Source organism: Castor canadensis, chromosome 7, assembly GCF_047511655.1.
Source record: "Castor canadensis chromosome 7, mCasCan1.hap1v2, whole genome shotgun sequence".
Lineage (NCBI taxonomy): Eukaryota > Metazoa > Chordata > Mammalia > Rodentia > Castoridae > Castor > Castor canadensis.
Genome location: NC_133392.1, coordinates 162793959 through 162809212, shown reverse-complemented (window position 1 = coordinate 162809212; position 15254 = coordinate 162793959). Strand labels below are relative to the sequence as shown.

Here is a 15254-nt window from a genome sequence, read left to right as displayed (position 1 = left end):
TGAAGGCCAGGTGTGGGACCTGGTTTGGAGTGGTCAGGGCTGAGGGTGGGGAATGGGAAGAAGGTCATAAGACAGGCCTTGCCGGGCGCTAGTGGCTCATGCCTATAATCCTAGCTACTCAGGAGGTACAGATCAGGAGGATCGCAGTTCATAGCCAGCCCACACAAATAGTTCATGAGACCCTATCTTGAAAATACTTAACACAAAAAGGGCTGGTGGTGTGGCTCAAGGTGTAGGCCCTGAGTTCAAGCCCCTGTACCACAAAAAAAAAACCAAAAAGACCAGGCCTTATGAAACACGCCAGGGTTGGGGTGTGGGCAGGGCAAGGGCAGGGCCAGGGATTGATTAAGTGGATGGGGCCAGAGGCTCAGGAGGTATTCCCTGCAGAAACCCAGATATGGATCTGCAAGCCCACGGCATCCAACCAGGGAAAGGGCATCTTTCTGATCAGGACCCAAGAGGAGGCAGCCACCCTGCAGGCTAAGACTCAGAGCATCGAGGATGACCCCCTCTACCGCAAGACGCCCTTCCGGGTGCCTCAGGCTCGAGTGGTGCAGAGGTGTGGGAATGGGCAAGGGGGTGGGCATGGCGCCTATGAGTGCTGGCGGTGATCAGCAGAGCTACAGAGAAGCCTTTGGCTGTGGAGGGCTGCAGCACCCCAATGCCACCCACACTTCTTCAAGCAGGCCATGGCCAGTCCTTGGAGCCTCAGAGGGCAGTGTTGCAGGCAAGACAGCTCCCAAACATAGGTTATAGGGGGCTGGCATGAAAGGATTGGTCCACTTATTATCCTCATCCTGCAGCCGCCCCCACCTTGTTCCCCAGCCCAGTCAGTCAGCTGCTTCCCCAAGTCTGCTCCCAGGGCTGACCAGTGGCTCTTCTGCCCTGTAGGGTCCAGACCCTCAGCCTTATGTGGGACTGGGCAGGGAGAGCTCAGCCTTGCCTAAGCAAGCTCCCAGTAGACCTCACCTTCCATCAGCATGGACCCTTGTTTTGGCCACAGCTGCTATCTGCTGCCCCTCCCCTTCCACTGGGCCCTCCCAAGTAGCCACTCCTACTGTGGGTCATGAAGACCCGAGGTTCCCCCACATGGAACCCTTCTCCAAAACCATTTACCCTTCATGTCCCAATGTCAGCCTTTGTTCCTCCTCCAGGCATCCCTCCCCTGTCATGGGGGCCCAATCTATCCCCAGACCCCCAGTGAGAGTTGCGCCTTGAGACAGCAAAGACATCTGCAGTGGGCTGAGAGCCAATTCTTCTCAATTCCCCTGACCTGTTCAGGCTCAGAAATGTTCCCTGACCATGGACAATATGCTTAGCTGGGACAGCTAGGGATGAGAGGACCCAAGCCAGCTAGTTCAGCAGCTCAGCCCAGCTGCCCTGTGTGGTGTCCAGGTACATCCAGAACCCGCTGCTGCTGGAAGGGAAGAAGTTTGATGTGCGCTCATACCTGCTTGTTGCCTGCGCCATGCCCTACATGGTCTTCTTTGGCCACGGCTATGCTCGCCTCACCCTTAGCCTCTATGACCCCCATTCCAGTGACCTCAGTGGCCACTTGACCAACCAGGTAAGGACCCTTCACAGGTGAGGGCCTTCCAGATAGGTGTGGATGAGATCAGAGAAAGACTCTTACTGTGTGGGAATGCAGAGAAGGGTGCAGCTGTAGACACCTCCCAGGCAGGGAGGTGACCCAGCCTTGGAGGTGGGTGGGGCCAGTCTTGGAGATGGCCTGTCTGCATCTGCCCGCCTCTCACCATGGCAAGGTTCCTGGTGAAATGCCACAGAGCCCTGCAGCTCCCAGTCCCAGCTTAGTTCCCAGCCTGTGTACTGAGAAAGGGGCTTAATTAAGGAAGAGTCCAGGGCCGGGAACCCTGTGTGGGCTGTAGGGACTTGCTAGCTGAGAAGGTGTCAGTAGATGTAGGTGTGTACAGAAGGTTCTCCACAGGCAGACCCTACACATACTGGAGAGTAGATGGTAGGTGAGGGTGGGGCTCTCTTCGGGGCCAGAACCCCTCAGCAAGGATGACCTCCAAGCTTTTGATGTAGTTCATGCAGAAGAAGAGCCCCCTGTACGTGATGCTCAAGGAAGACACCGTGTGGAGCATGGACCGCCTCAACTGCTACATCAACGACAAGTTCAGAAAGACCAAAGGCCTCCCCAGAGACTGGGTCTTCACCACCTTCACGGTCCGTCAACTGCTATGCCCGCTCCAGCCCTGGGGATGGGGGTGAGGGGGCAGGGCAGGGGACACTCAGGCCAGGAGCCATGAGTCAAGATCTCTATGTGTTTCCCTGGGGCTGAACTGGGCACATGGCTTGCCATGTGTCCTTGAAGTGTGTGATTGCACTGAAGCTTTGTACATGTGTGTTTTGGATACTCCTCCTTGGGGTTAGTGACTCAGTTGTTAGCTATTGTCCTCAGCAGCCATGAGCAGAAGAGCCCAGCAGGGACCCAGCTGCATGGGTCCTCCCAGGGTGACCTCACCCTCAGGGCTGAATGATCCGTGGCTTTGATGACCACCAAAAAAGGAAAGTTTAAAAGTTTTATGCTTTGTAGCCCCTCAAGCTAGGCAGGTAATCAGAGAGGGCAAACAGTAATCTGTCTCTCTGTCCCAGGTCACAGACAAGAGAGGGTTTCCCCTGTTTATGGTCAGCTGAGTGGGGTGTTCTCATTTCTTAGGGTTATTTTCTACTTAGTACTTCAGACAACTCTGGAGTTGAGCATCTGGGCCTGAGGCTGGGGCTAACCAAGGGTTGGATGAGGGACTTCTTACCTCAACCAGCAGTGGCCAGCAAGGCACTGCCAGCTGTGGTTCCTCTATCACTCCTGAGGCAAAGTGACATCAGGTGCAGAAATTGACCACTTTGAGGTGTCTCCAGTCACTCTCCCCACTGATAAATCACATAACATAAAATTCACCACTTTAAAGTATACAGTTCAGTGGTTTTTACATTCACAATTGTTACCACTATCTAACTCCAGAACATTCTTATCACCCCAAAAGTGAAATCCCATAGTCATAAGTCATCATTGCTCAAAGGCCCTCCCGCAACTTCTGGCACCATTTACCTGTCCTACGTCTCACCTCTACAGACTTCCCTATTCTAGATATTTAATTCACGTGAATGTGGAATTTCCCCGGGCTCATCGCAATCAGCACTTCAGACACCCACTGTTTGAGTGGACCCCATTTTACTCATTCATCCATCAGTTTTTTCTACCTATTGTCTAATATGAACACTACAGCTATGCATACTCATGTATAAGTTTATGTATGAACATATATTTTCATTCTTTTGAGAATATTTTAGGAATGGAGTTGTGGGGGGGTCATAGGACTTTTTTGTTTTTTGCAGTACTAGGGTGTAAACCAAGGGCTTACACCTTGAGCCACTCCACTTTGTTTTTTTGTTTGTTTGTTTGTTGATGGGTTTTTAAAGATAGGGTCTCACAAACTATTTTGCCTGGGCTGATTTTGAAACCTCGATCCTCCTGATCTCTGCCTCCTGAGTATCTAGGATTACAGGCAAGAGCCACCTGCGCCTACTAGGAAAACTCTTGCGTTTAACCTTTTTTTTTTTTTAGCAATACTGGAGTTTGAACTCAGGGCCTCGCGCACTCCCTAGGCAGATTCTCCATCACTTGAGCCATGCCCCCAGTGCTTTTTCGCTTTCCGGGTCAGGCCTCGTGTTTTTGCCTAGGGCAAACCTCAGACTGTGATCTTCCTACCTAAGACCTCTCACTCAGTGTAGCTGGAGCCATGGCTTATCAGTTGAGATGGGATCTTGCTAATGTTGCCAGGCTGGCCTTGAACCATGACCTTCCCCATCTTCACCTCTGAAGTATCTGACATTATAGATGTGAACCACTATGCCCAGCCCTGTTTAACTTTTTGAGCAACCACCAATTTTTCACAGTGACTACAATATCATCTTTCTTTTTTTAATAGCTATCTGGTCAGGGTGCGGTGGTATCTCTTTGCATTTTCTTAACGACCAATGATTGTGTGGTGATCTTTTTATGTGCTTGCTGTTCATTTATGTATCTTCTTTAGAGAAATGTCTACTCCACTCCTTTGTCTGTTCTTTATTGTTTGGTTGTAACAGTTCTTTAGGTATTCTGAATACTACATCCTTGTCAGATATATAATTTGCAGACATTTTTCTCTAATTTTGTGATTATCATTTCACTTTGATGTTATACATCAAAAAGCTTTAAATTTTTGTTTTGTTTGGTACTGGGGTTAAACAGGGCCTCACACATGGTAAGCATGCACACTAACCCTTGAGCTGCAAGGCTTTTAATCTTGACAAGGCCCAATTTTTCTATATTTTTTCCTTTGGTTACTCCATTACCAAATCCAAGGACATGAAGATTTACACATATTTTCTTCTAAAAGTGTTAGACAGTTAGCTTTACATTTAGGTCCTCAGTCCATTTTGAGCTAATCTTTGCAGATGGTATGAGATAAGGATACAATTTCATTCTTTTGACTTCTTTTGTTTTTTTGCCAGTACTGGGGTTTGAATTCAGGGCCTCATACTTGCTAGGCAGGCGCTCTACCATTTGAGCTGCTGCTCCAGCCCCTAACTTCATTCTTTTGCCTGTAGCTATCCAGTTGTCCCAGCACCATTTGTTGAAGAGACTGTTCTCTCCCCAGTGGATGGCACATTGTTGAAAATCAATGGACTGTATGTATTTGAGTTCATTTCTGCACTCTTAATTCCATTCTGTTGGTTAACTTTCATACGTGAATACTGTTGCATTTCTGAGGCAAATCCCACTTGGTGATGGTATAATTTCAATATGCTGTTTAATTTTATTTTCTTGCGTTTTTATTAAGGACCTTTGTGTCTATACTCACAGTGATGGATCCAGCCACCTGTGGACTGAAGCCGCTGAAATCATGAGCTGTAAACTGATTCTCTTGGGTGGTGTCACAGCAACAGAAAGTTGCCTAACACAGCTGGTGAAGCCATTTGTGTTTGTCTTTGTGGGAAAGTGTTACTATCGGTACTGATACCACTGCTACCTCAGTCTTTGGTTGGCATAAGTCTAGTCAGGTTTTTATTCTTTAGTTTGTTAGCTTTTCTAGGAATTTATCCATTTCTTCTAGTTATATAATTTGTTTGATGTACAACTGTTCAGTGTTCTCTTATTTTACCTACATAAAGTCTTTCCTGATTTTAGTAATTTGAGCCTTCTCTCCTTTTTTTCTTGGTTTATTGATTTTGTTGATCTTTTCAATGAACAAATTTTTGGTTTCATTAATTTTCTCCACTGTTCTCTATTTTGTTTTTGTTTGACAGGACTGGGGTTTGAACTCAGGGCTTCATAATCGCAAAACAGGCACCCTACCAATTGAGACACCTCCAGTCCATTTTGCTCTGGTTATCTTGGAGATGGGGTCTCACACCAAACTATTTACCTGGGCTGGTTTGGGACCACAATCCTCCCAATGTCAGCCTCCCAAGTTGCTAGGATTACAGGTGTGAGCCACCAGCATCCAGTCACTGTTTTCTACTCTTAATCCCATTTATTCCCAATCTAGTCTTTATGATTTACTTCCTTCTGCTTGCTTTGGGTTTAATGTTCTCTTTTTTTCTAGTTTCTCAAGGTCAAAGTTTAGGTTATTGATTTGATATGTTTCTTCTTATTTGATGGAGGCTTTTATAGCTGTAACTTTTCCTCCAGTCACTGCTTTTGCTACATCCCATAAGATTTTGAATTCTGTCTTCATTTTAATATGTCTCGAAGTATCGTTTACTTTCCTTTATCAGTTCCTCTTTGACCCACTGGTTGCTTAACAGTATGTTACTGCAGACTTAGTGGTACATGCCCATAATCCCAGCACTCAGGAAGTTGAGGTACAGGAGGAACACAAGTTCCAGGCCAACTTGGGCTACTCAGTGAGCTTCAGGCCAGCTTGGGTTATGTAGCCAGACCTGTCTCAAGAAAAGAGAGAGAGAGAGAGAGAGAGAGAGAAAGGGAAGATATCATTTAATTTCCACTATTTATGAATTTACCAATTTCCCATCTACTACTTTTTTTTTTCAGTGTTGGGATTTTAACTCCGGGTTTCATGCTGGCTAGGCAGGCACTCTACCACTTGAGCCATACCCTCTCCCATCTACTACTGATTTCTAATTTCATTCCAGTACATCAGAGCATATACTTTATAATTTCAGCCCTTTAAAATTTTTGAGGACTGGAGTTGTAGCTCTGTGCTTAGAGCACTTGCCTGCATGCACAAGTCCTTGGGTTTCATCCCCAACACCAGAAAATCATTAATTCATGAAAACTGTTTTTTATCCCAGCCTATGATCTGTCTTGAAAACATTCTTTTTCTTTATGTTCTCTAGTAGGACATATACCTGCTTTTGCTGGGTGGAGTGTCCCATGTCCACCTCACTGGTTTATCATGTTCAAGGCTTCTGTTTACTTTCACCCTTGTACATATATAGCCTGCGGTTACTGAAACGTGAATGTGAGATGCTGGATTGCCCTTCAATTCTGTCAGGTTTTTTAAAGCTCTGTTGTAGATATGTGTATGTTTATAACTTATATCCTCTTAATTTATCATTATAAAATAACCTTTTTCCTCACTAGTAACAATTTTTGGTTTTTTTATATTAAAGTTTGTTTTCTTTGACATTAGTACTGTCACTCCAGTTCTCTTTTGGTTACTGTTCACATTATATCATTTTAATTTCTACCAATTTTTGTCTTTGAATCTAAAATGAGTCTCACCCCACCCACACTATGATTTGAACTAAGGGCCTGTGCTTGCTCAGCAGTTGCTCTATCACTTGACCCACCCCCAAACAAGTCTCTTATAGACAGAATATCATGGTTTTTTTTAAAATTCATTCTGCCAATATCTTTCTTTTAATTGCAAAGTTTAATCTCTTATATAATTACCAACAATGTAGGGTTTACATATGCTATTTTGCTACTCATTTTCTATATGTATTATGTCTTTTTTGTTTCTCAATTCCTCTGCCTCCTATTGTGTTAAATATCTTCTAGTGTACCATTTTAATTACTTGTCATTTCTTTTATTGTGTATATTTTTAGTTATTTTCTTAGTAGTTGTTCTGGAGATTGCCATTAACATCCTAATTATAAGTATTTAGATTAATAAAAAGTTCTTTTCTTTTGGTTGTCCTGAGGTTTGGTTCTGGGATTTGTGCTTTCCACGCAGGCACTCTACCACACCTCCAGCCCTTTTTGCTTTGGTTATTTTGGAGACAGGGTCTGGCTTTTTTGCCAGGCCAGCCTGGACTTCGATCCTCCTATTTTATATAAGGATCGCTGGAATAACAGGAATGTACCACCACGCCTTGCTTTTTTCCTTTGAGATAAGGCCTCACAAATTCTTCCCACCACTCCAGCCTATCCACTCCCTGCCCCACTGGCCTGATCTCAGCCTTCTGTGTAGCTTGGGATGACAGGCGTGTGCCACTGTGCCCAGCTGTTAGTTAAGATGGGAGCCACACAGTTTTTGCTCAGACTGGCCTTGAACTATGATCCTCCCAATCTTAGCCTCCCAAGTAGCTAGGATTATAGCTGTGCAGAAGCCACTAGCACTGGGCTTAAAGCTAATTTCCATAGTTCGCATATAGCTCCATGCTTCCTTATGTTGTTATTGTAACAAGTTGCAGCTCTGTACATTTGTGACTGACATGATACATTTATGATTTATGATTATTGTTTTCCTTTAGGAAAAAAACAATTACAAATGGAAAAGCCATGTATGCTGTCTTTCCTATCTAATTGTGTAGTTACATTCACCTGGGGCTCTTTCCCCTTATGAATTCAGGTGACTGGCTGGGTTCATTTCAGCCTGAAGGACTGCAGGGCAGCTCTACCCCTACCTTTGCTTATCTGGGAATAGCTTTGCTGGATTCAGAATTCATGGTTGGACCCATGGTGTTAATCCTATTGAAGACCCCTTGTATGTGATAAGTTGCTTCTCTCTTTCTGATTTTGACATTCTCTTTGTCTTTTGAAAATTTGCTTGTGATGCAATTAATCGTTGAATTTATCCTACTTGAAGTTCATTGAGTTTCTTGAATGTATAAATTAATATTTTATTCATCAAACTTGGGAAGTTTTCTATCTTTATTTCATCAAAGATTCTTTCTGTCCCTTTCCACTTTCTGTGACTTCCATTATGCATAAATGTCCACTTCATGTTGTCTTACCCCTGGGAATCTGAGGCTTTGTTTTCTTCATTATTTTTTCTTTCTTTTCCTCAGACTGGACAATTTCAGTTGACCTGTCTTCAAACAACTCAAATCTCTGAGCTCTTCCAGAGATTTCTTTTTTCTGTTTTTGAGAATGGGGTCTAGCTATGTTTCCCAGACTGGTCTCTGACTTGTGGACTCAAGAAATCTTCCTGCCTCAGCTTCCCAAGTACCTAGACTACAGGCATGGGCCACCACACCTGGCTCTGGTGAATTGTTTATTTCCATTATTATACTTTTCTACTCTAGAACTTTTACTTAGTTCTCTTTTATACTTTCTACCTCTTCATTGACATTCTCTATTTGGTGAGACATCATCTTCATACCTTGCTTTGGTCCTGTTAAGTGACGTCTTCCAAGGAACCACCAGACTTAGAAAAACAAACAATTGCAACTCTCTGTAAATGAGCTCTTTTTCTAGGCTACCACTGAGCTGGCAACAAGGGATGAAACTAGTGCAAGTTAGACTGTTATAAAGCTCTCCATTCTTACCAAGATTTCACATATCCCAGTTGACTGTCTTTCCTTCTGTGAGTGAGCTTCACTCTTATATCCCTAGTGCCTATCACACAGTAGGAGCTCTGTGAGTTTGTTGAATGAGTCTCTGGATGTGACTCTGAGCATGTGAAGGTGTAAGCTGGCATGGTTGTGTAGGTGAAAGTACAGCTGGGAAGTACAGGTGTGGGTAAGGTTGCAATGCAGGTGAAGGTACAGGAGAAAATGGGGTGCAGGGCCTACAGATGACAACCAGAATCCCTCCCTGCTCTGCCCACAGAAGCGGATGCAACAGATTATGGCCCATTGCTTCCTGGCTGTCAAGTCCAAGCTGGAGTGCAAGCTGGGATACTTTGACCTCATTGGCTGTGATTTTCTGATTGATGAGAACTTCAAGGTAGGCGGATGAAGCCTGGTAGACAGGTGCAAGGAGGCAGGGGCCAACTGTATATCCTGGCAACACAAACAGGCCCATGGAATGGAGTCTATCATCAGACCCCACTCTGCCTGCACCCAGCTCTGGGTCCCTAAGGCTCAGCTCCTACTGCAGCTGAGCAGCCCTCAAGGACAGACCTTCAGGGCCCCAGCGATTTGGACAAACTAGGAAAGAGAAGCAGGGGAAAGAAACAGTCTGCCAGAGTCACATGGCTTAATGGGGACAAGGGTTCCAGTTTCCTGCTGTCTAAATGGGCAATGGGTGGGTGAGGAGAGATGTTGACCAGTGTCCTGCCCAGGTGTGGCTACTGGAGATGAACTCCAACCCTGCTCTGCACACCAACTGTGAAGTCCTGAAGGAGGTGATCCCTGGAGTGGTCATGGAGACCCTGGGTGAGCTCTGGGTAGCTCCCACACCACAGCCCTCCCATATAGCCTTCTGCCTTCCAGTGCTGGGTATCCCATCTTCCCACGTTCAGACCCCTCAAGTCTGAACTTTCCAACATCCCAGGACCCTGAGTGCTGCTTACTCCCCTGTCCTAATCTCCTCACCTAAGGAAGTGCACACACACCCCTATTCCCATCTGGGTCCCACACCTCACTGCCTCTCTCTCTTCTTCCCCTACCTCCAGAACCCCCAGCCCACACATGCTGGGGAGTCGGGACCTTTGTCCCTTCTGAGTCCCCCACTCACCCTGCGCCTCCCCGCAGACCTGGCGCTGGAGACCTTCCAGAAGAGCTTGCGCAACCAGAAGATGCTTCCTCTGCTGTCGCAGCACCGCTTCGTGCTCCTGCACAACGGCGAAGGGGACCTGTGGCCGCGCTTGGGGAGCTCCCGCACCTTCCCCCGCCGGCCGCAGGCGCCCAGGTCTGCCTGCGAGGGCGCGCCCTCCACGCCACCCGCGCCGCGCGCCGCAGACAGGCCGGGCGCACGCAGGCCCGCGCCTCTCCGGGGCGCGCCTGGAAGGCCGCTGTCCTCTCCACGCCGTCCGCGGCCGCCCGGCCCCAGCTCCAGCAGCAGCCCTGGCAGGGAACCCGCGGCTCTGGACGCAGAGCGGCCGCAGACGGGCTGCAGGGACTCGGCACCAGAGCCTTCCCCGGGGCCGCCGGAGGAGGAGCGCGAGGAGGAACAGAGGCGCTCGAGCCACCGAGGCTCCTAGACCGCGGCCACCAGCAACTTGTGGCCCCCCTGCGCGGCCGCGCCTTCTTGGGGACCTATAAAGGCTACTTTGTGACAAACGCGGCCTCCGCAGCGGGTCAGGTGGGCCCTTCCCTCTGTCCCACCAGACCCCACTCCACTCCTTAGGGAGAGGATAGGGCGTGACTGCGGGATATGAGCCTGTTCCCCTTCTTGGGGCAACCCACCAGCTCCTGGGCTACCAGTGGCCTTCTGCCCGTCACGCCCCAGGGTCTTTCCGAAACCGCACAGTCTGACACTAGGATCCACCATTGTGTGGAGTCCCCCATGAAAGGGCTGGATCCCCAGAAACTCCTCTAAGCTCCCTGCTTGACACTTGTTTTCTGGCCTTTCAGACACCAGGTGGGACATTCCCCATTGTCCACAGCCCCCACTTCCCTGCAGAGGTTGGGACACTGGTAGGCATAAGGGGCACAGAGCTGTTGGTCATGACAGGAGAGTCCCAGGGAGGATCAGGCTGAGACAGAACTGGCTCCTCCCAGTGTCTCTCCCCATCATGGACCTGGGGGTTTGAGGAGAGAACTCTGACAGCTCTGGGCCTCTGAGGGGTCCAAGCCCCCACCACCACCACCATCAAGGGGTCAGGGTACTTCCTGTAAGCCCTTCCACCCTACCCCTGCCCCCTCAGCCACGTGCCCCCCCTGCAAAATTCAAGTACAAAGGCTCTCTCCCACTGGCTTCTAGCCGACCCACCCCAGCTTGTACAGTCTCATCTATGTCCTGCCTAACCGCTCTTGGAATAGTCAAGGCCAGGTGGCAAATTCCTCCTGACCTGTCCGTCCTTCTGAACTCCTATTGGCCCCAGACATTAGGCCCAGCACAGACATCCTTGCATTGGAGCCTTACAACTCCTGAGACGGCAAGGGAGTCTGTTAGCACTGGCTTCCCACCACTGGCCCCATTCCCAAGACAAAGTGGCCTTGATACAACTAGAGGGCGCCATCTGCCGCTGTGCATCTGGCCAGCTCACAGAGAGGGGTACAGCCAGAGAGCCAGGGACAGAGTGGAACAGAGAGGGAATTGGTGTTCAGAGAGGTAAAGTTAGGTCTCCCAGGTCCAGAGGCATTGGTCATGGAGACCAGCCTCTGCACAGTCCTCATACCACAACCCTCCCATCCCAGGTGCTCCAGCCTACCTAGTCCCCAATTCAATCCTCCTGCTGTGACAAAGTATGAGGTCCCAAGTACAGTGAGAAGCACATGCTGGTCCCTGTGTGACAAGGGTCCAGGAACCCTAAGTCCCATGCGATAAGTCTATGGTTCTTCTCTGAGGAGCCCAGCTCAGTCAGTCTGCTTGGAAGGCCGTTGAGGCCAGGGAGGGGTAAAGACCAGCCTCCTTGAGGCCAAGTACCCAGGTGAGCCACACCTGTCCATTGTTGTAAAGGCCACATTTCTGCTGGCATCCAAGTGCTACATGGCCACATCACCTCAGGCCACTCTGCTGTGCCACCCTGATACCCCAGGGTCTCTGTGCCCCACAGGCGTCTCCCCCTGCTCAGAGAGCTCCACTCAGGTCAGGGCTGTGTCCTGTGGTGGTATCAACACTGCCATGGAACATTCCGGCTCTCAGCTGCCTCAGAGGAAGTACAGCCCAGACTCAGGGAGCAATGTCAATGTCAGCAGAGATGACAGAGCCCTTGGGAGATACCTTGGGGACATGGAGCCTGTGATGATGTGACAAGAAGTGTCTATTGGCTGAGGCCTGCCCTGTCCTGACCAAGCCCCAGCCTGGGCTTCCTAAAGGCCCGAGCTGTGTCTGTTACCCTTTGTGCCTGGCAGCTCCAATGCCCACAAGTCAATGAATAAAGGTTTCTGAGACCTGCTGCTCACTTGCCCCTCCAGAGTCATGGCCACATTAACCCCATCCAGGTCGTCCCTAGCCCCTCTCAGCCCATATGCAGGCCCAGAGATACCCTAAGTCCTGGACTGCAACAGAGCCCTGGATAGAGGGGGTCTGTGGGGCACCTGAACACCTGGGTATCTGGCAGGTGCCAGGTATTCTCCAAAATTCAAATATGTGATGGGCAGGACTATGCTTGAGAAGCAGGTGACAGCATGCAAAGCCAGGCTGGCCCCACAGGGAGACTGACTGCAGCAGGAGTTGGTGACCCAAGGAAAATAGGGCTCCTGACTGCTGAGTGTGTCTCCCACTCTTCCTCTTTCTCCCTCTCCTCCTCTCCTCCAGGGGGTGAATCCTGGGTCCTGCAGGTAGGTGGGGAATTCAAATAGTGTCTTCTACCAGCAGATGTAAGGGGAGTCAAGCTGCCCCCAGCTCTGATCCAGGCACTCCTTACTGCCTCCATCCTTTCAGCCTCCATCTTGGAAGCGGGCTAGCACAGACCCTCACCTGGCACACTCTGGGGCCTCCCTTAGTCAGGGTCTGGGGTCTACTGAGCACCTTTGTCTTAGACCAAGAGCTGTGGAGCAACCTGCACACCCTATCCCTCCAGCCTGTCTCCCCCTCTAACAAGAGGCCAGAGCAGCCCCTAGCCTGAATCAGGATCTTGGAAAGCACCCCAATTCCTGAAGCCTCCTGGGAAGAGGAGGTAGGTGAGGAGTGCCTGCCTCCCAAACAGCCGCTTCCCATGGAGGGGTTAGAGGGTGCCTGAGAGGCAGTCCCTCAGAAATGGTTCAGTCCAGTAAAGGGAGATGGATGACCCAGGAGTAATGGTCCAGGTCCTGGTGGCCAGGCCTGGTGCCAGTGCCTACCTGGTCTAGGAGGGCAGCTGGAGGCAGCCAGGAACCACCTGCACCTGACGGGCCCCCTGCAGCTGTCCTGGGATTTGGGTTGGTTAGGAGGACAGGGCTTGAGCCCCGTTTTGTCAGGAAAGGGTCTCCTCTTTGCCCCCACTATAGGTCTCAGTCCAGCTGGGGCTGGAGCTCACACTGGCTAAGTGAAGGGAGGAGTCTCTCTCACCAAGGTGAAGGGGTGGAGGCTGGGCACCAGTTGTGGCCGGAAGCATTTCTGGGTATCGGCCCTCTGGGCCCTTATCTGAGGCTGAACCTGGGGGATGGGGAGAAGCTGTGGTTTTCCGCAAGAGCTGGAGAGCTGCTCCTGTGGAGTGGGAGTTTCCAGGGGAAGGGGGTAATGAAAGCTCCCCCCTACACTGGCCTAGGCCAGGTAAAGTCACCCAAGTTCAAGCTCTGCAGGTGAGCATATGCCTGCCCCACCCCTGGTAGGAGGCTTGGGTCAGTGTGGGAAGGAGCTGGGGGCCTCCACCCAGCACACAGCTCTGTAGAAAGCACTGGCTCTGCCCAGCTCATCTCAGCCCTGGGGTGGACCCACACAGGTGGACTTGCGGTGAGAGGCTGCAGAAACTGCAGTCTGGGGAGGCACCCGGGCCAAGGTGCATGGAGGGAGCTAGGCCAGTGGGTGAGGGACCGCCCCAAGCCTGTTGCTGTGACACAGAATCCCCCACCCGGTCTGTGTAAGTGCTGACGTTAGTCCTGTCGCCCTGTGGGCCACCCACAAGGAATTTCCAGCTGACTCAGTCCACGGGCAGCTGCGTGCCTTGGTACTTTCTGGGGACGCTCCAACTGTGTCAATCTGAAGCAAGGGAAAGGACTGGCTGAAGACCAGCTGAGGGTGGAACAGCAGGCCTGGAGAGGCCACCAGAGCTCGTGGGTCTTTGTTGCACTGAGGCCTGTGTCTGCCTCACTCCCTCACCCTCAAGGTGAGGGTGAGCTCTGTGGCAGCTCCTGGTGAAACAGAGATGATACTAATGAAGTGCTTCCTATGTAACTAGTGATGAATGAATGACCCAGGGTAGATCGCTGTCCACTGTCCAGCATGTCCCCAGCGGTCCCTGTGTGACCCTTGGGCTCTTCATATTCTGGGTCCCAACATCATCCACCTCCATCAGAATAGCTGTCCCTCCTCCAGTCTCTCCCATGAGCCTGTGTGCTGTGCTGGGGGATTGGGGGCTGTGACACCTGAAAGGTGCAGATCTGCCCACCCAGATCTACCTGCTGTGAGCCAAGCCTAGTGCCCACTGCCACTGAGAGCGGAAAGAGGCAAGGGCAGATGAGACGGGGCACTGACTGGAGCCAGGTATGCAGCTGCCTCCAGGGTGCTGCTGAGACTGGTTCTCACTGGCCTGCCACTCCCTGGACACTTGTGCCAAGATATCCCTATCAGATCTCTCTAGGAGCAGCTGCTGCTGCTGTTGCCAAAAAAAACAAGGAGGGTACTCAGCTGGGCAGGACCCCAGAGCCATGCCCTAGAGAGGAATCCATGAGGAGAGAGGGCCCAGGGCCAAAGCCAAGCCACTCAGAGGCTGCCCCCACATCAGAAATACTGACCAAGCCCTGCATTTGGGGCAGTGAAAACAGGGCAGATGTCTTGAAATACAGCTAGAAATCAGTCCCCACAGGCATCCATAGGGGCAGTGACCCAGAGACCACAGGCCCAAGACACAGCTGTCCAGCATGGGCCAGGCCAAGAGGGTAGGTGTCCAGTATGGATCCCCTCCTCCCAGTAGCCTCCCGAGCCCTGTGGTCCCTGCCAGGTGCTTGTGCCCAGGACTAGAATGGCTCTGACTGTATCACCCATTCCCACCTCAAAGTGGGAATGTCAAAACAGGCCCTGACGATTGCCTCCCTCCCCTTTGTGCCTAGCATGGGTGGTCAAGGTGCCCAGAGGCCAAACCCTGGGCCCTCTACCCTCTCTATCCCCATTACACACTCCAGTCACTGGACAAGTGTTTATTGAACACCACCTGCACCAGGTCCTGTACTAGACAATACACACCCATGAGGGGCCCACAGATCCCACCCCAGCAGAGATGGCAAGGGGGGGGGCTGCCATGGGTAACTGTCTCTCCCACAGGGCCGAGCCATGGCCACCACCCTTCTCCATGGTCTGGGGACTCGTCACT

The 15254-nt window shown here is 50.4% G+C and overlaps 1 protein-coding gene across 6 annotated transcripts in view; it reads left to right on the top strand.

Moving 5' to 3' along the window:
- Positions 1 to 12199, top strand: part of Ttll10 (tubulin tyrosine ligase like 10) — a 52458-nt gene extending 40259 nt beyond the window's left edge. For 4 of the 6 annotated variants that reach the window (XM_074081627.1, XM_074081626.1, XM_074081628.1 and 1 more), the window contains 6 exons: positions 388 to 559; positions 1396 to 1567; positions 2047 to 2187; positions 9026 to 9142; positions 9480 to 9573; positions 9813 to 12199. In XM_074081627.1, coding sequence (XP_073937728.1) covers positions 388 to 559; positions 1396 to 1567; positions 2047 to 2187; positions 9026 to 9142; positions 9480 to 9573; positions 9813 to 10486 — 1370 coding nt within the window. In that variant the 3' untranslated portion in view covers positions 10487 to 12199. The remainder of the gene's footprint in view (positions 1 to 387; positions 560 to 1395; positions 1568 to 2046; positions 2188 to 9025; positions 9143 to 9479; positions 9574 to 9812) is intronic. The other 2 variants (XM_074081631.1, XM_074081632.1) reach the window with 1 other exon arrangement.
- Positions 12200 to 15254: the final 3055 nt, after the last annotated feature.